The 24211-nt window shown below is 32.1% G+C and overlaps 1 protein-coding gene and 1 long non-coding RNA gene across 5 annotated transcripts in view; one reads left to right on the forward strand and one right to left on the reverse strand.

The window, feature by feature from the left end:
* Positions 1–24211, reverse strand: part of LOC132753416 (uncharacterized) — an 81740-nt gene that overhangs the window by 26776 nt on the left and 30753 nt on the right. For 3 of the 4 annotated variants that reach the window (XM_060743878.1, XM_060743880.1, XM_060743879.1), the window contains 4 exons: positions 21905–21993; positions 14648–14821; positions 1288–1479; positions 545–620 (listed from right to left, as the gene is read on the reverse strand). In XM_060743878.1, coding sequence (XP_060599861.1) covers positions 545–620; positions 1288–1479; positions 14648–14821; positions 21905–21993 — 531 coding nt within the window. Of the gene's footprint in view, positions 1–544; positions 621–1287; positions 1480–14647; positions 14822–21904; positions 21994–23002; positions 23026–24211 lie in introns of those variants that run through there. The other variant, XM_060743881.1, reaches the window with a different exon arrangement.
* On the forward strand, positions 4369–9123 carry LOC132753415 (uncharacterized). Its single transcript, XR_009628951.1, has 2 exons — positions 4369–4548; positions 8739–9123. It is a non-coding gene; the product is annotated as an uncharacterized LOC132753415 (long non-coding RNA).

The raw sequence follows: 24211 nt of genomic DNA on the forward strand, positions 1-24211 counted from the left end.
CTGTAAATGATGGATTAACAGGATGTTCTATATTTAGTAACAACAATTTTTAAAGCACTGAAATCTTTTAAGAATGATAAAGTGAAATTTAATCATTTATCTTTTGCATGACTTGAATATGTCATTATGTTTATATTGTATTAAATCTTAAGATAATTTCTGACAAGAATCAAACCAAACCTATGTGATTAACAGTTGAAAATTACATCAAAATATACTTAAGACATCTTTTTAAGATATTCTTAAGTAAAACAACAATCTGTGTTTTTTTTGTAATATGTGATGTAAACTTGAAATTTCAATTAATGAAAAAGGTACATTTTTTGTATTTTTGTTGGCTTTTATTTCCTGTTCAATATAATTATGTGCACACTTAATCCTTGCAAATATTTCATATGTAAATGAAATCAATGTATATTGCTAAAGCTTTTTTATACCATATTATGTTATGTTGTGTAAAATACTTGTTTGTTACATGTGTCCCAATTACAGAAGTTATATGGGTTATTTTTCCTCCATAAATAATCTTGTCAAAACTACATACCTTATCACTTTCTTTACTTTGCACATTTATTTGTAAACATTTTGGCTTTAATTTGGCACGCTCCTCGTCTATTTGTCTGAAAGACAGAAATAAAGCATCACAATAAACAATGCTCAAGTCTACAAAATGACCAATGAAATCTGTCAAAGAAGTAACATTTTCAAAAGAGTTAAAACCCTTTTCTAAATGGACTTGTCCATCCTTTAATCAGGACAGGATGAAACCATTCATCATACTTAGGGTAAGTTTTAAAATAATTACTGAGTAGCGAACAGTGCAGACATTGATCATACAGCATTGCTGTGCTGGCTGATCATGCTCTGCATCAGTTGCATGGGCAGAAACTGTTGCTGTCTGGCAGGCTAAGGGTTAAAGTGGATTGGTCTACAATGGTCACATTTTCCGTATTTATAATACCGATAAAAACAATAGAAATGTATCACCTGTATATCCTTACAAAATATTTCTTGAAAAGAATATTGATATAGTTTTCAGTGATTTAGTAAGAACATTTATATGATGAAAAATAATACTTTGTTCTAGAACAATTTATTATCTGCTACATATAGATATAATAATATGTCTCTCACACGATCAACAACTTTCATATTATATATAATTCTTTCAAGGTTTTTTGTCATGTATGATACAAAATACTATCAACGTAAGTATTTATGGTACAACAGACTTTCCGTTATGGACCAATCCACTTTAATATGCAGTATTTGTAAGGACCAACTTACTCTTTGAATTTATTGAGCCATGTTTCTTTTAACTCCAGACTTTTGAATGTAGCAACAAAGTTTGTTGTAGGCCAGCCTATCACGAATGATCGGTCCGTGGGTCGTGTAATTTCCGTGACAATATCTATACAGTCGGCAATCCACAACTCGCAGACACGTATTCGGTGCTTCAACTTAAATGTTGTGTTGGATCTACAAATAGAAACAAAATTTCATGAAATATATAATATTATCGTCAATAAAATTTAGAAAATTATAACATGAAAAGGGTGAATTTTTAACAGGTAGAGGAAGAAAAGAAATTGAGCTAACAACAGAACAGAGCCTTGTGGCAAAGACTAATCTCTTTCGATAAGGATTTATATTAACATAGGAAGTTATCAAAGTTTACATTCCTATATTGGTTAATATATTCTCCATTCACATTCTTCAAATTTGATGAGGAACATTTTGTGCATCATGCATGAAATTCATGGCTTGTAAATTCTATTCAATAGATGCATGCACAGTTGCTGCCTTTTATGTTGATGAAAATTTTTTTTTCTTAAAAAGTTACCAGATAGATAAGTTTAACTCGACTTAAATCATGCTAAAATATTTTAACGATTTTTATCTCGATTCATAGCCAAAACATGTTGATTTTTATCTGATCACATGCAAAACAATTTTCCCTTCTTTTAGAAACATTATACTAACATGAAAAAGTTTAGAAATATGCTAAGCATGCATAAAAATGCAAAACATGCATAAAAGTACATAAAAACCTATAATCGACATAAAATGTATGCAAAATTTGCATAGGGAAATTCTTAAAAGGATGCAAATATCTAAATTCATGATTTTATTTACTTATTTATGTTCTTATATTATTTACATATTTTCTTTTTCAGGGAGAAGAGGGGATGATGGACTTTCACTAAGATTATCGCAACTTTTGGATTTTATTGGTGATGAGGGAAACCAAAAGTGCACCGAACATTAACATGCATAGGCCTTTAAGTATATTTTTAATCTTAACATCTTAGCATATTCTAAAGCATCAACATTGTGCTCTTTTGCTGATTCAAGACCTAAACAAACTACATAATTATGTTATGTTCTTAAACAGGAAAAGGTGATTCAAGCCACAAATGACTCACTTTTTTAGTTGCGTTTACTATTTGTTTTGTACAAAAATGTACTTTCATTTTGATGACTTTTCACCTACCCACCTTTATGACCCCTATTAAATCTTGCACCTTTACCCCATCAGAGAAATAAAACTGAATATTTGCACCATTAAAAGATTTCTGTAAATTTGTGGTCTATTCATATGTTGTAATGGATGAGATTTTGATCAGCTAACAGTACCTTTAAAACCACATTAGATTTTTGCGGTTTTAAGATCAATATATATGGTGGTGTAAGAATTAATTGGTGTGGGGATTATATATCACCAATGTTGAAAAAAAACCTACAATAACAAAAATAACAACAAAAGAACATGTACCGCTCAGAACTTGAACATTACCCACAATTCAACAGAGACTGGTAAACTAATGATGCATTTCCCACAATTCTTCACTAACAGGATGTTGAAGTTAATGTACACATTTGATAAAAAAAACCCCAAAAAACCTGCACTTTAGAACTACTCAAAAGTAGAAAAGACATTGTCAGCAGCTATTTTGGTAGATTTTATTTCCTTTTGTGTGAATGACTTCTTTCCTGAAACATTCCCCCTTTCCTTTTGGAATCCATCTTAATGATTTCCTTTAAATTCAAATTTCAATTACTTTTTTCACACTCCATCCATTCTCATATTCAAATAAGACATTGAATTGTTATAGTAAGAAGTATGAGCATATCATATTACTCATTCATTGGTTGGTAAGGTCACAATAATGTACCAATAAAATGAATATTACACATACAATGTACTTAATAGGAGAATTTTTCTTCTTATTTTTTTTTATGCATTTCTGTCTCTTTTATGTTAAAGGCTCGACTAGTTTTAGTCATAATTGAAAAAATATTTATTAGGATGTTAAATGAAAGCAGTTTCCTTCATGAAAGTGACCAAGTGCTTATTATGTCATTATTTGTGGTACCTGCAGTGCTTTAAAATAATGAATGACCCAATTTTTGCATGTACTTGTAACTATGTTAATTTACAATGTCATTCATACAATCGTAATTCAGTGAGACTGTGTAACTGGCAGGGATTTTTAGTCCTGCAACTGACAGAAAGAGGACACAGACTTTTTGGACAGAAAGAGGACAGTAAACTTTTTGTTGTAAACATGAGGACCTCTCTAAAAGCAACAAATAACAATACATAAAACATCTCAATACCATAATGCTCTATAACACACATATCAGAAGAAACCTTAATTTCTTAAACCATTCCAAGGGCCATGACTCAAAACTAATCAGGGGCCGTATTCATAAAGCTCCTAAGGGAAAAAATTCCCTTAGATTCTAAGATTTCCCTTAAAAAACGTAAGATTTCCCTTACTTTTTAAGAATTTCCCTTACTTTTTAAGAATTTCCTTAGTTGCTATTCATAAAACTCCTTAGGACAAAAATTCCTCAATTTTGGCCGATTTTTCCCTTAAATATTAAGGTAGCCATATGCTCCATTAACTTTTAAGGGAAAAAGTTAAGGGATAAAAATGAAGAAGAAAAAAATGGCCGATTAGCAGACGATTTGTTCATTCCCTTTCTCAAATAACAAATCCAGCTACTATCCATTTTGGAATCGACGGAGATTTAATCATAATAATATCCGATGAAAATAATTCGTTCGTATATTAGCCAAACAACGCAGCTAACCGGAAATCTCCGTTCCAGCGGAGGCAATTTTCTGAATATTTTAACATTTTAAATGAATGTTTTATTGTATGAAGAACGTATTTTACGAATGCAGAACTGACTTTTTATTGTCTTAAAAAAAGAAACAGTATGTTTCCTGGATAGCCAAATCCTTACATGATGTTGGGAGCTTGCGGTAAATCGGAGAGCTAGAAGTCTAATAGTGCCCGGATTGATATTTCGGATACGGTCTAAAATCTACAAAAGTAAAAATTATAATGAATGTAATCAAGTTATAATAAGAGAATATGGAAGAAAATTTAAGATTTATATTCAATACACTCTTGATGAGGTTTCAAAAATGTTAAAAAAAAACCTCCATTTTTACAAATATACACTCGAGAAAAAGATGTACAAATCATTCACCTGCCGACCTGGATTCAGGACTTAATTTGCTAAAAACTTTTGGTAAGTAGATGTACGTTGATATGTATTTCTTTAGCTTACACTCAGATAAAAGGAACTTTAAGCATAATATTATAAAAATTTTAATTTAAAAGTAGAAATGTGACATGCAACTAGAGACTAGGGTTAAATTTCCAATTCTAACAAGACCCGCATTTTTTCCTATTGAACATAGAAGAACAGAAAGTGTTTGTTATTATGCATGTGACGTAATCATTATACACGTGACGTAACCACTAAAAATCCGACGCGCTGAAAATAAGTACGGAAACAAATCAGGCGCAAATTTGCTTAACTATCAAGTACGGCAACATTTATTTGTTGATGTTGTGTTAGAATCGAAATAATATATCCAAATCAGTGATTTTATCGCTTGATAACATCACTGTTTGTCGTTCGGATGCGCATATTATATCACTCGGGCTAAGCCCTCGTGATATAATTCCTCGCATCCGAACTCCAAACAGTGATGTTATTGAGCGATAGAATCACTGTTTGGGATATATTATTTCTTAAACAACTGTTTTATATAGAGCTTTATTGTCTGAAGGGTAGGAAGACACTTCACCCCCAGACGGCAGACACTTCACCCGTCAAGACACTTCACCCCTCATCCAATTTTTTTATTTATTTAAATTATTTTTAATATTATTTGATTAATAACTTTTTAATTAAAGGACTAAATAATATTGTATGTAAAATAAATAATACTGTATTGTATGAAAGATAAAAATATACTGGTTTCCTAGCAGTTTCCGTCCCCTAGCAGTTTTCTGGTCGTTTATCATTTTCGTCCAGTAGTCTATTTTTACCAGTAAGGCATCCACATTACTTCATCAATCAGAGAGACATTTGATTTCTATGCTAAACAGTACAATGATTTATTTGTTTTGAAGTTTTTCCTTTTATTTAAAGTTACATTTGTAAGAGAACTTGCGACTTTCAAAAATAAGCAACACCTGGGGAATTCTAGTTTGAATATCCATGCGCAAAAACTTAACCCCATTTTAGGTAAATCAATACTTCAGAAAATATTTTTGCAGACGACACGGAAAAGGTTGGGAAGTTCTGTTTGTCTGATAAAACCATCTTAACCTTTTACCCCATGAGCATATTGCGAAAAATGGCCGTTTTCATTGAAAAGCCTCCTGTAACAAGTTCAAACTGCTATGAAACTATGAAAAATGCTTCAATACTGATGAAACTTGGCACAAATGTTGACTACACCATAGCCTCTGTAACAGCATGCTCAATCGTAAATTTCCTGTTACCATGGCAAGGGGGGGACGTCTCAAATTGCCAAAAATCACTATTTTGCATTGTTTTTTTCCATCAGCCCTCCTCCAAACCCCCCAAACAGAAGGGGACATATCCCCCTTCTGGCAACCCCCTGATGTAACATTTGGATGGGGGACCGCGCCGAAAAAGTGGTCACTTTTTTTAACAACATTTCTCAAACGAAAACCAGTGCTTGGGGCCTAAATAGAGCATTTTTTCAATGTTTGAGGCCTTAAAAAGGGAGGGGGGGGGGGGGCGAAAAGCCGTCGAAACACGCTTATATGAGGGAAAAGGTTAACATTGCTTTATGGTATAAATACATTTAAGGAAAATCAATGATCCCTGGGGTGGGGCCAATTTTAACCCAAGGGCCCTTATTTGAACAAAAATGGTAGACACCTATTAGAAGATGTTGATGCTAAATATCTTAGCTCTAGCTCTAAAGGTTTTTTAAAAAGAAGATTTTTTAAGTTTTTGCTATAAACATAAAGGGAAAAAAACGACCCCCTGGGGTGGGGCCAATTTTGACCCCAGGGCTTTTATTTGAACAAACTTTGTAGACACCCACTAGAAGATGTTTCATGCTTAATAGCTAAGCTCTAGCTATTTGGGTTTTTTAAAAGTAGATTTTTTAAGTTTTTACTATATACAAATAAGGAAAATCAATGACACCCCCCCCCCCCCCGGGCGGGGCCAATTTTGACCCCAGGGCATTTATTTGAACAAACTTGGTAGACACTGACTAGATGATGTTTCATGCCAAATATTTAAGCTCTAGCTCTTACGGTTTTCTAAAAGAAGATATTTTAAGTTTTTTCTTTTTGTTGCCATGGTTACCAGAGTTCTGCTTGGAATTTAATTCTTTGAATAATTTTTAAAGTTGACTACCAAAGGAACATTTCTGTGAAGTGTGGATGAAATTGGCTTAGTGGTTTATGAGGAGATGTCATTTAAAGTTAAAGTTTACGGACGGATGACGGACGGACGAAAAGCGATCACAAAAGCACACCATGGCACTTTGTGACAGGTGAGCTAAAAATTTTCCATTAACTGTGATATGAGCCTTTTTTGTAGGGCAAAAGCAACAATATATCCATTTTATTATACACGTCTTATAAATGAAATATTGAGAAATATTGATGAAATAAATTGCGTATTTTCATTTTCCGTATTTTCACTGTAAAAATTTATTTTTCACTGCAGTGAAACATATTTTCCGTATTTTCACTGGTGTCTTGCCGGACTACTTTCTTTTAAATTCTGCCAGTACACAAATTTTAAGGGAAAGTCCTTCATTTTTATCGCAAAAAAAGAGTAAAATGTATATAATATTAATAAACAGAAAATTCAAGTTTTTTCTATAAATACATGATTTTTTCACTGTAAAAATTTATTTTTCACTGCAGTGAAACATATTTTCCGTATTTTCACTGGTGTCTTGCCGGACTACTTTCTTTTAAATTCTGCCAGTACACAAATTTTAAGGGAAAGTCCTTCATTTTTATCGCAAAAAAAGAGTAAAATGTATATAATATTAATAAACAGAAAATTCAAGTTTTTTCTATAAATACATGATTTATTTCATCTTGTGGCATGAAAATTACCATATTTCACTTGTGGCTACCGCCACTGATGAAATATTTATTTTCATACCACTCGATGAAAATAAATCATGTATCTATAGAAAAAACTTGAATATCCTCTATGTCTTTGGTCAATTACATGATAGAATAATAATAAAATATGTTATGACATATATATCTTAACGTCTTGGTTAAAACAATAAAGATACTCAATCACTATTGAATACATTTAACATTTTCTACAGAAATAATTGTTAAACACAAAAGAAAAAAAATGGGGATTGAAGTGTCTCAATCAAATTTCTTAAAATGAGGGGTGAACTGTCCGAGGGCTGAAGTGTCTGCAAAAAAGGGTCTAGGGTGAAGTGTCGGGGGTGAAGCATCTGTAAATTGTATGAAGTAAAATACTTGTCAAAAATCTTTAATATTTTTAATCAAGACAGAAAAGTACAGTGTAAGTGTATCCAAATTCTCTGTTCTATTTAAATTTAAGTGAATGATTAAATGTAGAATTTATCACAGCTATTCATGGTGTAAATGTACATGTATAAAAGTAGCCCCTTTTTAATATAAAAATCTTTCATGGGCTACCAGTACAGACTACGGCTGTCATTTAATATCGCTATATCATCCAATACAATATCGATACACACTTTCAAATATCAATAAAAGCTAAAATTTATTTACCGGTATATACCTCTCTATTTTGCCTAATAAGAGAAGTCACTTTTTTCAAGTTTTCTTGGCTAACTTTGTCTTATAATGAACTTAAAACTATTTTTCAAATGTCAGTGACAAAAATAACAGAAAAAACTTTCTGTTAGTTTGTAGTATTTGTAGTGTCTAATACAAGCATGCATAACACCATGATTCCAATTCATAATGCATATTTTAATGTTTTCATTTATCTACTTTCAAAGTCGATATTTGTCTCTTGATATATCAATACAAAATTTTCCATCAATGACAGCCCTAGTTCAGACAGAAATATTTAGCTAGAGGGGAACTGATTAGGATAGGAAAGAGACTTGGTTGATTTTGAGCCACCTAGATATTTACACTAATACCTATATATTCTAACATTTATAAGTGATAATTGTGTTCTGTTTCTTATTCTGAAATATTTGCCTTTGGTTGATCATTTTCAGGTGGTATGTACTTGCAAATGATAATTTAAATAAAACTACTTTTGTTTTTATTTAGATTCAGCACAAAACAAGTAATTTGCATTTTATGTCACAACTTCACTCTTGTTTCAGTTTCTGTTTTTAAGCTTCTTTGTTTAAATTAATATTAATTAAGTATTAAAATACATTTGTTTGTTTTTTCCAGCATACTCAAGATATTGAAGATTGGTTTGGAAACCCTACAGAAGGAATAAACAACAAAACAGAATTTTTTATTGGCCAGTGACTAAGTAAATGAAATGTCATACTCATTATAAATGTGAAATCAATGACTTTTGTTGACAATTTGAAAAAAAATACAATATACTAACATATGGTATTGATATCCTTGCAATATTGAAAAAGTGTGATTGCAATTACTGACAAAAGTGATCTATTGAAGATCTTGAAAAGTGTAAAAACTACAATGTAGGTGACAACATAACTAAGTAATAATCTTTGGAAGTGTGATTACTTATTACATCAGTGATAATCTTGGAAGACTCTTTATGATGTTTTTATGACTTATTGTACATGAACTCATTCTTCATGAAATAAACTTTCATCCTGAATTCAATATTTTTTGTAAAATAAAAGTATAAACTCTCACACTGATTTATATTGTTATCCACCATTAAAGATAAAGGTTTCTTTGTGATATTGCAAGGATATTTCAAGTTCAATTAAATATTGCTACTGGTTCCTGAGATGGGGACGGTCTGTTACATCACAAAAAAATCAATTATTTGACCTTGAAAGTCAAGGTCATTTATGACTTAAGATCAATGTAAGTTTCATCATCTTGAAGGTCTACAATGTATCCACAAGGACAATTCATTCATGAATGATTAAGCTTTAGCCACTTTGGTACATTTTTGTGATATTTTCTAAGTTAAAAAAGACAAATAGTCAGAGTTATGAAACTTGACACACAGATAAAGATGCATTGTAATTTTAATAATTTCCATATACTCATTGCAAAGTTTAATCGCCATTCCAAGCAAAAACAATTAACAAATTCAGTAATTGCATCTTTAAGGCCAAGGTCATTTAAAAGTCAAGGTCAAAGATAATTTGATCTTCATGAATGTCTTGTCCTAAAGGTTATTCAGTCTAATTATGAGACAATTCATTAATACAAAATTTGTAGTCAGTTACAGAAAAAAAGAGAGCAAAATTCAGTTATTTGACCTTAAAGCTCAAGGTCGTTTGTGACTCAAGGTCAGGGTAAGTCTGGTCATCTTAAAAGAACAATCCAGAGAATGTTATTCCATATATGAAATTCATTCATTAACACTAAAGTAGTAGCCACTTTGGTCGTTTTTTTTATGTGGAATATTCCTAAGCTAATAACAAGGGCCATCTGACAGTGATAACATGTGTCGCCTCATGATTGCCAGTCACATGTTGCAGCTACCAAGAGACCCAAAAATCATTAACTGGGCAAAACACTTTTTTATTCAAGGGCAATAACTCAGCTGAAAATCATTCAAGTGAAAAGTTTGTGTATTATCAATTTATGCACAAGTACTTGACCTACCTATCAATCCTGTAAAGTTTCATTGAAATTGCAGTAATTGTATAAGAGGAGTAGTCCTGACAAACTTTATTAACATCCTTTTCATTCAAGGGCCATAACATGGCCAAAAATCATTCAAGCGGGAAACTCGAGTAATTTGTGCTTGTGCAAGTACTTGACCTATCAATCAATCCTGAAAGTTTCTTGGAAATTGCATTAGTGGTATAATAGGAGTAGTCCCAGGGCTTGAGCTAGGTCAAATTTTTAGGGAGAAGTGACTTCTCCCTCCAGCTGATTTAGGGAGTAGTGAGGAGACTTTAGGGAGAAGTTGGGAGACATATAAGGCGTCATCGTCTGGAGAATTATAAGCTTAGAAACTTTACAAACCAGAAAAGAAATTAGAAACACTTCTCAAATACTGTCCGGACAAACTTTAAAAAAATATATAATTAAAGGGCCATAAATCCAACAAAATTTATTGAACCATAAAAGCTGATGATATGCACACAAGACTTGGACTGCGTTCATTGAATGCCGCCTTTCCTTGTCGATCTTGTTTATCATATTTTTTGGTACTGATCATTCCTGTAAATTTAGAAAGAAATTGCACCAGTAGTTTTTGAGAAGTAGTCCAGCATGGGTAAAATGAACAAAAATTCCAGTCTGCTATGCAAGAATTTCCAGTCAGTATACTATAGGTATCCGGTGTAAGATCCTTATAAGAGTCTATGTACTTGGCTTACTTGCATACTTTAATAATTTACTACTTTTTGTCAATTTGTTCTTAGTGAAAGGAATCTGGCATACTTGAATGACAGCTATTAAAAAATTATTAAAAATATATTGTGTGAACACAGCTGAAGTCATTACTTTGACATAAATTAAACATAAGGATGGCTAATACAATGATTTCCCCCCCTACATTTTACAGCCAAAAAGGCTGTTTCCCCTAGCCCAAAATAAGTATATTTTCCCCTAAAAGTGTTAATAATATTTTCCCCTTAAATGCCCTGTGCACTTTTTTACCAAAACCATGACTTAACAGCATCTCACTTATATCTGACAGCTGTCCCTATAGATAGCCTGGCTGACTTATATCAATAACCTCTCCCTATAAATAGCCTCTGCTATGTACCATGCATGTTAAATTGAATTGAAAAGTGAAAATTTTATCAAATGTGAATTTGATGTCACTAGATTTCCCTGTTTTCTGGTAAATCACACTATATTTTCCCCTTCAGAAAGCCACAGGTTGTTTTTAAAATTGGAAAAAAAATCACTGTGATACATTGACAGATTTGTTTTAATGGCTTCAAAGATATTTGTTATTGAATCAAATAAGAAAGTTATAGCACAGGAATCTGATTATAATAACCATATGCAAGCCACAATTATTCTTTTAATCATTTTACTATGGTGGTTATTTTTGCTCAGTTCCCTTACTGACTACTAAAGTGACAGGTTTACAGTATCATGTGTAAAGGCTGGTATGCACAGTAATTCAGGTGCTCTCAATATAAAATGAAAGCTAAATAAATTATAGATTACAGTAAAGTAGTATCTACTTTAGCCCAAAACTACAAATGAAGCTTTGAGAAAAAATCTGCAATGTAATATTCAGTTCAATTTACACATGAAAACTACAAATTTTATGTGTCCATAAGCCATGTCATAGTGCCAATGGCATATTTATATACTTAAATACATATTATATGTATATAAGATATTTCATAAAGATTGTGTTCTATCAATGAGACAAAACTGTTTGTTGTAATTATACTGTTTAATTTATCATAGTACATTACTACAGTTATGTTGCTTGCAAACAAATAAATAAAATTGTTTTGATCCTTCAGATTCATGCTGGTTAATAATGCATGTAATGTAAGGATACACCACATAGTAATAATGATTTGCCATAGTTGAATAAAAATATTCGACAAGAATTTTTTTCACAATCATTTACAAACTGTTGATGAAATCCTTTTATTTTTTTCCATTGTAAATTTCATTACTGATTAGTTGATTATGTAGAGGAAAAATATAATTAAAAAGCCTTTCTTGAATAAAAACACATGAAAACAACCACTTTTTTACCAAAATTACATAACACATAGTGAATATGTTAACATGTCAAAACAACTTTAATGAACCTTTATTTTAATATATATTATTTTTCTTGTAAATATACTCTTACAATGAAGTTACTCTTTGATAAATTCAAAATAATTGAAGGCCTTATATTATGAGTTCAAACATTGTCATTGTTCTTGTCAATTATTTTTTAAAATGTTCATGTCCTTTTCCTTCAGTTAATTTAACTAAGACCAGTCATACTGAAACAATTGTTCTTTATCATTTATTTTATTCCCTTGTGTCAATGATCTTCATTTAATCAAATACCAAATGAAAGAACATCAATTACTTAAATTTGCAATAGAGAATAATTAACATACTATTGTATTTTTTGATATCAATTTTATCAGACAAAGCTGATATGAGCTTGTTTATGTCATATATAATAAATTAAAAGCAGACATAACAGCAACAAAATAGAGAAAATAAAGAATCCCTAAAGAAAGCCCATCATGGTAAAATTATAAAATGTTGCATGCTTGGTTTGATTGTGCCTGTTCATGGACGGTACTGTCAAGTGCAAACCACTGTCCACGCCCCCTTGGCTTAAGCAGAATTCAACATTTAACATGAACTGGTACAACTTTGAATTTTGAAACATCCGCAGATGTGTTCATATGGCCGTCATCATGGAACCTTCAATGTGACACGTAAGTGTCATTCCATGAAAAGCGGCATATGATCCCCAAGTAAAAAAATGCGTGTGCCCTAAACGAGAAAACAATGGGAGGAACTAAATAAAATGGAATTTCGAAAGGGGATCAGAGGTTATGAGTCTATGATTTTAAGGAATTTCTTTTTTGTTTGAGTTTTTATTCTCTAGGGCAGTAAACCATGCAATAAATGATAGTAACCAATGTCTTAAATGTTTAAATAAAATAAGCTAACATACTGAAGTCCATAATTTAATTTATCTATTAGTATTATAATTGCATGAATGATAAAAACATTAATTAATGATATTGTATTTGTTAAAACACTATTTACTTATTTTTTCTATATACGGTATGTATATTTAACTTTTTGATCTTGTAACTATGAACTATGCAAATAAAAATAAGTAAATTATTGTAAACAAAATTAAGAAACAAGATAATATTAAACATGGAAGGCTACATGTACATGTATGATGTATATACGGTATATACCTTGGACTTTATAAGTTGATAGTGTTTAAAATTAATAAAATTTGGCAATTGTCCAATAACCCCCTTGCAACACGGCTTTTTAATTTGTTACAAAGATGGGTTTTTTTTTTCAGAAAAAAATATCAACTTCCAACAATTTACCAAAAAGGCAAAATGTGCACGAAGTAACCAGGGGACGAATAATTTGAGTTATTGACTCGAAATTCAGAAAATAGTCAAATGTATCGTCAAGAAATCAATTAGGAGTGAAACAATGGTTCTTGTATAAACATGCTATTACGTATGTTTAATCATATCGGCCTAATTTATCAGTAAAATAGTAAACACTTACCCTACTTTCACTTTGTAATTTCGGAAAATTTCGAAGCGAGTTAGGTAAACAAGAACGACATGCGAATGAAACTGATATTGTTTAAAAAACGTCAGTCTCAAACCATGTCACTAGTGTTAAACCCACAATCGTTTTCCTCTGCCTTCGTCCTATGATGATTGTCCGAATAATTCCATGAAATACAACAAATATCCATGAAAGGTCTGAATCGTCGCGCATTTCCTGCTCTAGGTCAGCCATCTTGTTTTTGTTACTATTTTTAGCACAGTCAGTGCTCTCCAGTCGGTAATTACAAATAGAAAAACTGCTATTAAACGAAATTTTCGCCTTAGGATAAAATTTAAGTTAAGGAATTTCTTGCCTAAGGAATTCACTTAAGGGATTTTTGACCTCTAAGTTAAGGGAAAATTTTACCTTAGGGAGTTTTCTTGAAGATAAGGAAATGTTTCCCTTAAAACTTAAGATCCTTTATGAATACGGCCCCAGATCAACACCTTAATAGGATTTCTAAACTGTACCATTCAAGGCCGTAACTTCATGAATAATAATGAATTCATCATCCAAATATATATGCTTTTTTCAAAATTGTACCAAGGGCAATAACTCTATATTGTATACTCTAATTATCAATACAACACTTAAATATATAAGCTATTTCAAAATTGTATCAATGGCAATAATTCTACAAATATGCAGTTAGGCACATAAATGCTAGTTAAGGAGCCCATACCTTTATATAATAATTAGTTCAACATTTCATGCTATTCCTTAACCGGACCATCACTTTCAATATAAACACGTAAATACCTTTAATGCTGTTTAAAAACTTGATCAAGGGCAATAACTCTGCCATCAGTTCAAAACTCAAAGGGGTTAAACGGAGTGTTACATACAGAAGTGCAAAATGGGATGGCAGTCCGAGGAAATATAAGAATACATACTTTTGTTTAGCTACAAGCAGCAGATCACTAAAGAGGAACAGGTAACGGTCCTGCGTCTGCATCCCACGGGAAAACTCCACAATTCCCTCCATAAGGTACTGTCGGTTGAAATTGTTGTTAGTCCGTGAGGGACGGAAAAATTCCATGTCCTTTTTCCCCATGCTTGGTGTTGGTCTGAAATAATAAGAACAGGTGTGTGATAATTAAAGCATTGCAAAAATAAAGCATAAGAAAGAATTTCTCCTTTTTTTTTCTGAACATAAATATAACAAGATATGTTTGTAAAACATGTATGCCCCCTATCAGCAGCCAATTATTCATGTGATAAGGTAATTATGCATGACTTCTGACCCAGTGATCAAACAATTAATAAGGGTTATCAAGTATCTACTGGTCATGACCTTGACCTTTGACCCCTTGACCCAAAACTCAATAGGGGTCATCTGCTGGTCAAGACCAATCATCATACAAAGTTTGAAGTTCCTAGGCCTAAGCGTTTTTAGTTAATTGATCAGAAACCGTTTTTACTTACAAGGTCAATGTGACCTTGACCTTTGACCCCTTGACCCCAAAATCAATAGGGGTCATTTGCTGGTCATGACTAATCACCATGCCAAGTTTGAAGTTCCTAAGCCTAAGGGTTCTTTTATTATTGATCCGAAACCGTTTTAACATACAAGGTCAATGTGACCTTGACCTTTGACCCCAAAATCAATAGGGGTCATCTGCTGATCATGACCAATCACTATGCCAAGTTTGAAGTTCCTAGGCCGAAGCGTTCTTTAGTTATTGATCAGAAACTGTTTTTACTTACAAGGTCAATGTGACCTTGACCTTTGACCCTTGATCCCAAAATCGAAAGGGGAAATCTGCTGGTCATGAAAAATCACCATACCAAGTTTGAAGTTCCTAGGCCTAAGCGTTCTTAAGTTATTGATCAGAAACCGTTTTTACTTAAAAGGTCGATGTGACCTTGACCTTTGACCCCTTGACCCAAAACTCAATAGGGGTCATCTGCTGGTCACCACCAATCATCATACAAAGTTTGAAGTTCCTAGGCCTAAGCGTTTTTAGTTAATTGATCGGAAACCGTTTTTACCTACAAGGTCAATGTTACATGACCTTTGACCCCTTGACCCTAAAAACAATAGGTCATCTGCTGGTCATGACCAATCACCATACCAAGTTTGAAGTTCCTAGGCCTTAGGGTTCTTTAGTTATTGATCGGAAACCGTTTTTGCCTACAAGGTCAATGTGACCTTGACCTTTGACCCCTTGACCCCAAAATCAATAGGGGTCATCTACTTGTCATGACCAATCACCATACCAAGTTTGAAGTTCCTAGGCCTAAGGGTTCTTTAGTTATTGATCGGAAACTGCTTTTACCTAAAAGGTCAATGTGACCTTGACCTTTGACCCCTTGACCCCAAAATCAATAGGGGTCATCTACCGATCATGACCAATCACCATATCAAGTTTGAAGTCCCTAGGCTAAGGGTTCTTTCGTTATTGATCGGAAACCGTTTTTACCTACAAGGTCAATGTGACCTTGACCTTTGACCCCTTAACCCCAAAATCAATAGGGGTCATCTACTGATAATGACCAATCACCATATCAAGTTTGAAGTCCCTAGGCCTAAGGGTTCTTTCGTTATTGATCGGAAACTGTTTTTACCTACAAGGTCAATGTGACCTTGATCTTTGACCAACTTAACCCCAAAATCAATAGGGGTCATCTGCTGGTCATAACCAATCACCATACCAAGTTTGAAGTTCCTAGGCCTAAGGGTTCTTTTGTTATTGATCGGAAACCGTTTTTACCCAAGAGGTCAATGTGACCTTGACCTTTGACCCCAAAATCAATAGGGGTCATCTACTGATCATGACCAATCACCATACCAAGTTTGAAGTTCCTAGGCCTTAAGGTTCTTTACTTATTGATCGGAAACCGTTTTTTGCTTACAAGGTCAATGTGACCTTGACCTTTGACCCCTTGACCCCAAAATCAATAGGGGTCATCTACTTGTCATGACCAATCACCATACCAAGTTTGAAGTTCCTAGGCCTAAGGGTTCTTTAGTTATCACTCGGAAACCATTTGGTCTACGGACCGAAGGACCGACGGACCGACAGACCGACGGACCGACGGACCGACAAGTGCAAAGCAATATACCCCCTTTTCTTCGAAATGGGGGCATAATTATCTTTATTTTATTGTACATAAATCATTACTAAGTTTACGAATGTACAAGTTTATCTTAGTCTGATTGTATTGGAAACAATCTCGAACCAACCAGTATTAAGCAGTGAGTGTAAAGTTTCTTAATCATGGAAAAAAATGGCTTGCCCTCGACGGGATTTGAACCCACTTGGCCAGCAATCCTTAGATTAGTTATTCAATGCATTAACCACCTGGCCATGCATCCACTTCCATTACTTGTACATGTATCTATTTATCTAACCCTTTCCCTGCTGGAACTAATAGTGATTAGTCTTTACCACAAGTATAGAGCCAGGCCATGCTGTACACTCATGCAATCTGTCCAGACTCTATACTGTTGGCTGAATTGACTTAAAATTTTTGTCTTGATTGGGAGCTGGGCAAGTCCATTTAAGAAATAAGTAGTTAAATTGTAAGGAAGCAAAATATTCTGACTTTTGTCCGAACAGTTTGTAATTGATGTCAATTCTTATATATAAACTATTTATTTTTTAATGAACACAACAAGGGCATGACATGGTTTTGACCTAGTTTTCTTGTTAATTCTATGACCAAAAATAAATGTGAAGTACATAATGAATGATATCGATGTATAATGTTAACAAAAAGGCTTTCAAGTCTTTCATTAACATTTCTTTAAATATTATGATTAATTGGGCAAACTTTAAATATTGACAATACATCATCTTAGTTTGTTTTATGTGCATTTAAATTCATTATAACACATGTGAAGATAGCGAAGTTCCCTTTTCATATTTTACTTTTGTAGAAATTTTAATGTGACATGCATATTGAGTCAATCTTAAAGGAACTCCACTGAGGTCCAAAAGGCATGAAAATATAAAATTAGAAAAATATTATCAAGTGAAGCATATAAAATGGAAAAATGTACAAAGGCCAAAAAAGAATCAACTTTTGTGTGATTCTTAGCCGGATTTGAGTGAAAAGCGTACATTGCAACTGTTTTATTTTTGGGTCGTTTTGCACAATTAAAAAAAATATTCCGGTAAAATGGGTTAGGGAACAACCTGAAAATTTGCACACAAGTTAATGGTCTAGACTTTCATCTATAATGCACGGTACACAGATCTTGGAAAAATATTTCCTGTTCTGTCATGTCAAAAAAGCTAAGTCGAGTCCCTTTATGACTTGTTTCTCATACATGTATTCAAAAAGAAAAAAAAAGTTAGTTACCAAAGATGATGCAGAATTTAGTCTTCTTATAAACAGTCCAATATTTCACATGTTCTTTATTTTTTAACGAGAGTGTTCAATGTTAAACCACCATTTTGTTAAATTAAGTCCATAGTAACAGAAACCATGAGCAAATGTTATTGTCCGACACTTTTAATATGCGTTATCCTATATTTGATCACTTTTCATATAATTATATATTTTTTTATCACAACAATTTATCATTTCATCATTCTCCATTTGAATGAAGCGTGATGTTTAAAGGATGATCCATGAATTTATTATTTTGTAACAAAAAATAAATCGAGAAATATCTCAATGGAATTGTTCATCACCGTCCATGACCTTTCACAGTGAATTGTCAACAAGGCTTTATTCAAAAGATTTTCAAAAGAGTTTCATTGACTTAGTGGGTGGATAAAAAAAGACGTATAAAAAAATTCTTATTTGAAGAAACCCGTGAATTTCAAGTGTTGAAACCTCTTTAAATAGGATTTAAAACCGATTAGGAGTTATTTAAACTTGAACATAGTTGCTGTTTAGTTTGTAAAGTACTGTAAAACCTTTGTAACAATGGCTTTCCAAAGGACTAGAATATACATTCGGCACTTTTTTGGGGATGGCAATTGGCCAACTGGTTACTGTCATCAGACTAATAATCTATAGATCACTATTCACATAAGCCCAAACCATGTCAGGGACAAGTCGGCTGCCGCTGTTTCTTTGAGCCAGAAACTGTACACTCATTGCTCAGTACTGACTGGTTTCAGGGTTTTAATGAAAATTGAGAATATGTCTAAATTAACTCAAAGCTTCCTTCGCAGTCAAACTAAAATATTTTCTGTATAAACTAAACAAGTAAATCTTTATATCAGTGTAGAAATTCATTGCATAAGAATCTTTAATAAGAAGAATAAGATTATGTCAGAAAAGTATGAGGAAGGAAAGAATGACTGATTTAAATTTATCAAATTCATTTCCTTGAACATTCTGCACAAACTTCTGCTTGTTTCCATAGAATGGGTCTCTGTTCACTGATTTTATGCAACAATACCTATAACAGTATAATGCTTGTTAGAGTGTGCGACCCTGCTGACTTTTGTCTGAGAATTGCGCCATTGATTTCAAAAAATTAAAAATTCCCCAGCACGCACTTCTTTAATTTAATTTTCAAACAAAACAATTGATATGAAATAAAAAATTCCCATGATGCTGACTTTGTTAGATTCATTACTGTCTTCATAAACAACTTTTTGCACCTTTGATTTATCATAATGAACTATGGTACTTTTGTATTAAACAACTTACGTATTCAACTTGCGCTATTTCTGTCACTGAATTGGTAATAAATAAATTTTCATTTTAGAAACTGCATCCAATAGAATATTATGAATAATTTCGATGTTTATTTTATAATTTTAAGTGAAAATCTCAGTGTGGAGTGCACTTAAACAAATCAATTAACATAAAATTAGATCTAACGAGTTTCAATCCAAATTAAAATTCAAACGATTAAAATGAAACCATGTGTTTTTATTTCCCAGTCTATCATCATATATTGTTCACCGCTTATTAAAATGATTTACGTTTGACGTATTTGGCTGCGTTCCACGCTGATTTATGAACAGTAACAAATTATAAATATATATACGCCCTACCTCTAAAGAAAAGAGTTGAAGCAGTTTAAGAAAATTAAGAAAATATATCTGTCAATACATGTGACACGAAAATTAGCAGAGAAATTTCAACAATAAAAGCCTATATGATACTCATTATATCATTTAATAAACTAGAATTAATTTCACCATAACATGTCAACAGTTACTATTTTTGGCATAAAGCAAAAGTTTACAAAAAATTTACATTATCTCTTTTTTGATTTACTTTGACATTATAACATTAACTAGATCAATCTGCTGTCCAGCTAAACATTTATTTCATTATATGCTTTTTTAAATATTTAAAAAAAAAATATATATATCTATTAACTTAAATGACCTGCATTGCATTTGCAAGTGTCCATTCTTCCTTGAGGTCAGTTTCGATAGCAAAATGCTATAACCAAACAGCCAAATATAGATTCCAGTCAGAATGTATCAACAAATAAGTGGGCCTGGCTCCGCACTTAAGGCAATAGGTCCTTATAACTGCCATTTGAGCTTTAAAAAATTCAGCTAACTCGGTCGCTATGCCATGTATCTATATTCTACATTTGTAAAATCTTTTAGCTTTAGCTGTCATGTAACGCCGACATAATATTTGTGACAAATAACGTGTTACTTTCGTGACAATATCATCTCTCATATTGTGAAAGCTTTAGCTACAATTTATACTACACGTTTAATGTAAATATAAAATGCTTACATCTATTTATTATACCCTGCCCCTCACTGCAAGACTTTCGTCACAAGGAAATATGAATTTGAGATGGTAAACGTGCATAATCTTTCACAAGTCTTTCCCCTTCCAAATATTTAAATAATATTTGAACAAGTAAAGGATGTGGAGTATCGAAAATAAAGGTTCACTTGTTATGCCATAAAAATTGGACTATAAAAAGAGGCGAAAATATTAGTTTTTCCTATTGGGGGAAATATATCATTATCTAAAAGACACCATGTGTGTTCTTTAATAAAGTACGCAAAAATGAATACTTGGCATCCAGGTTCAAAGGATCATAACTTATTCCACAAAGTATAACCAGTTAGGACAGTTTTGTTTTCTGCCGTTCATATATCAACCACCAAAATTGTTCACTCGTATATATGATCATTATCATTCCGCTGGAATAATTAAATAGGTTGAATTCTCACACTTGGGTGACCCAAACCTTAATTACGCTAAGGTGAAATAAGAATGGGATGGATATCGCTATATTAAACACGTTCTTTAAACAAGTATCAATTGAATCTCGCATTATCGTCAAAATCTATTCATTAACTTAAAGAATGAAATCCGGGGCAAGCCCACTTCGTATCTAAAAATTTCACCTTTGTAGCATTCCCTACAGAATCAACTTGGCGTGAATGGCTCTTATTACATTATAAAATTCGTATTTCATATTTCACCTTACATTATTTCTGAATACATTATCTTCAGCTCAAATGTCTTCACTTAAATCGTTATGACAATTGAAAACATTTCTTTGATAACTTACATAATTAAAACCATCTTACAAAAAAAGACTGGTTTCTTGTATGTAAAAAAACTGAAAATTTTCCGTCATGAAAAAATAAAGTTTGTTTAAAACATGTCAAAATTTGATTGATGAACACTTTAAGATTTGTCTGTACTAAGTTTTTGTTAATTATCAAATCTTTTTATATGTTTATTTATTTTCTTGTTACTGTCACCTTCTGATATAAATAGTATAATTAGGTTAAAAAAATAAATCAAATGCCAGAATCATATACATTGTATATCTAAAACATTGACTCTCGTCACTGTTATTGGGCACAGTGAGTTAATGTTATTTATAAACACACAAACAAAAGATTCCCCATTAAATTGTATGTAGATCTTTTTCAGGGAATTTCATTCAAATATGGGGTTTAACACATATGCAAGTTCTACCCTGAATCAACAATTGTAAAGGCCTTTATTAACCTTCTGAATTTATGTATTGGATTTGCCCGGCTTTTAATTCGGAACAGTTCATTCAAAGTTATAGGGATTTTAATATTAAAATACAAAAAAGAAGTTACCAACAGTATAATACCTGGTCACATGGTGCACGCTAGCCTACCTCTATAAAATGTTAACCATGCACATGTGGTTCCAGCAGGTTCAAAATTTACAAGGGCAATAGTAAAATGTTTGTATTACATATTTAATGTACTTACTGTAAATTATTTGAGCTTTTTGTTTTTCCAAGTGTCTTGAAGAGGACTGCCCCAGGGGCAGATTTCCTTCTTGCAGACAAATGACGTCTCTGAAATTATACAAAAACAACATTTATCAATGATATGCTAAAAACATAAAACCTATTGTCTAAAGTTTGTTAATGAAAGGGAGGTAACTGCAATCTACATTTCATAGATATTTGCAAGATGAAACCAATATTTACAAACAATGAAAGAAGGTAACTAAATCCTGATATTAAATAAATACTTCTATTTACGCAGTAAATCAGTCATAAAACACAAATCCAATTGAATCCAAGAAAAAAATCCTAATTTAAAAAGATTTGGTACAAAATAAATATCCAACAAAATATTAACCAATTACAACAGCAACCACATTTAGAAAAGTCAGATACACATGTATCTTATAATAAACCTTCTTGTGACAAATGAATTTAAATTGTAATTATTTTCCTTGAGTTTTGACAGACTCGATAAATCCTATAAAAAAATTATCTACTTATGTCTGAAAATGAACTACTGTAAATAATGAAAAACGAAAAACTAAATAATAGCATAGCAACAAGGTCACCACCTTGTTTGACACCAGGTTATATTTTTATTGTAATATCATCTGATAAAGGTATGTAATAAAGCACTTGTATTATTCTCAAAAAAATTGCAAAAATTTAGAAATAGGTCTGTTATTTTTCATTTTTTTATGAAATACATTTTTAGTAAGTTTATCATAAGCTGAAGTTTTATTGTAAACATCCATTGCTAAAGTGATGATGATGATGACAATACCGATAACGGTTATGATAAAAGTGATGATGGTAATGCTAGAAGTGATAATGATAAGTACAGTGATGATGATGATCAATATGATAAGGGATACAAATGATTAAAGTAATGAGGATGATGTTAGCAATCAAGATGATGATGATGACAACAATACAGATGATGATGATAATGATTTTTTATGTTAAACATGATGATGAAAAGATATTGCCTGTATGATAAAGGCCTGATATGATGCAGAAAATTAACTCATAATGATTATAAATGTAATATATTTCCACAGATAAAACTTAATACATTAGTGAATTAATCCAATGTTCAACAAATCACACTTCAATCATCCTTGTATTCCTTCTTTCAAAAAATCCATTTCATTTTCACACTATCTTACAAACTAACAAAAAAATCTGCAATGTTAAATCATCAATCTGTTATCAAAGTTACATAAAATTAGTGAACTTATGGGGTCATATTTGAAATAACGTCTGACAAGACGTACCTACAGACCCCGAATATCTACCATACAAATCTGAGAGCCATCTAACACTAAACAGACATTAAATTGGTATGTATGTAACACGATAACATAATATACAGAATAAAATGGAAATTTCCAAATATAAGTGTCCATACCCGCTCTTCATCATAGAAAAACCCTCTGTTATGTAAATAGGGGCATAATCCCATAATTCCGAAAGATATCGTTTCAACCATAAACTATTTAACTGTATCATATATGATGTTATCCGATCTTAAAACCGTCAAAAAACACAATGAGATACAGAAATTAAGAGGCAAAAATTGTTCTAGCAAAAATACATAAGACTCGTGCAAAACAAACTGATAAATGTCAGGATTACGGAAACAATATGATTAAGCGGAGGAAGGAGCGAACATGTTGTAGCATCGGCACTCAGACACGTGGGTCACGTTATCATTCACTTTCCCAATTAAGGCGAACAAATGGCCTCACTAATTACGCGAAATTTTAACATTTTAGCCACAAATTACCTAACAACTGGATTATTTCCGTTCAACACCGACTGCAGATATTTGACTCTCTATCAATTACCCATGCAGTTGTCTCCCTTTACTGGTATGTTCAATATAAAAGGGGAAGTAACTTTGTAAGTAATAGATACTTAATTGTTGATCTTTGGATTACAAATGACCCAGCATCATCCTAATTGCATAACATACCTTAAAAAGTTTGTGTATACATAAGAAAACTGTGTAGGCAAACAGTGGGCAAACATTACGGTTAAATACAATGACACATATTCACCTTTGAAACCCCCACAAAGATTATCTCTTTTAATCTCTTTGAATCAATTAACATTGCAGTGTTTCTAATGCATCATTTAGCCAAACGAACTATCTCTTAATTTTCCAAATACGTAAAGTCTTTAATGATAGTGCTTATGATTATTCATAGACATATGTTTTATTTTTCATGACGCCAAACAAATTAGTAAAATTATATTAAGTCAAAACACAATAAGTCAC

Source organism: Ruditapes philippinarum, unplaced genomic scaffold, assembly GCF_026571515.1.
Source record: "Ruditapes philippinarum isolate M1 unplaced genomic scaffold, ASM2657151v2 ctg3961_1_1_1_1, whole genome shotgun sequence".
NCBI lineage: Eukaryota > Metazoa > Mollusca > Bivalvia > Venerida > Veneridae > Ruditapes > Ruditapes philippinarum.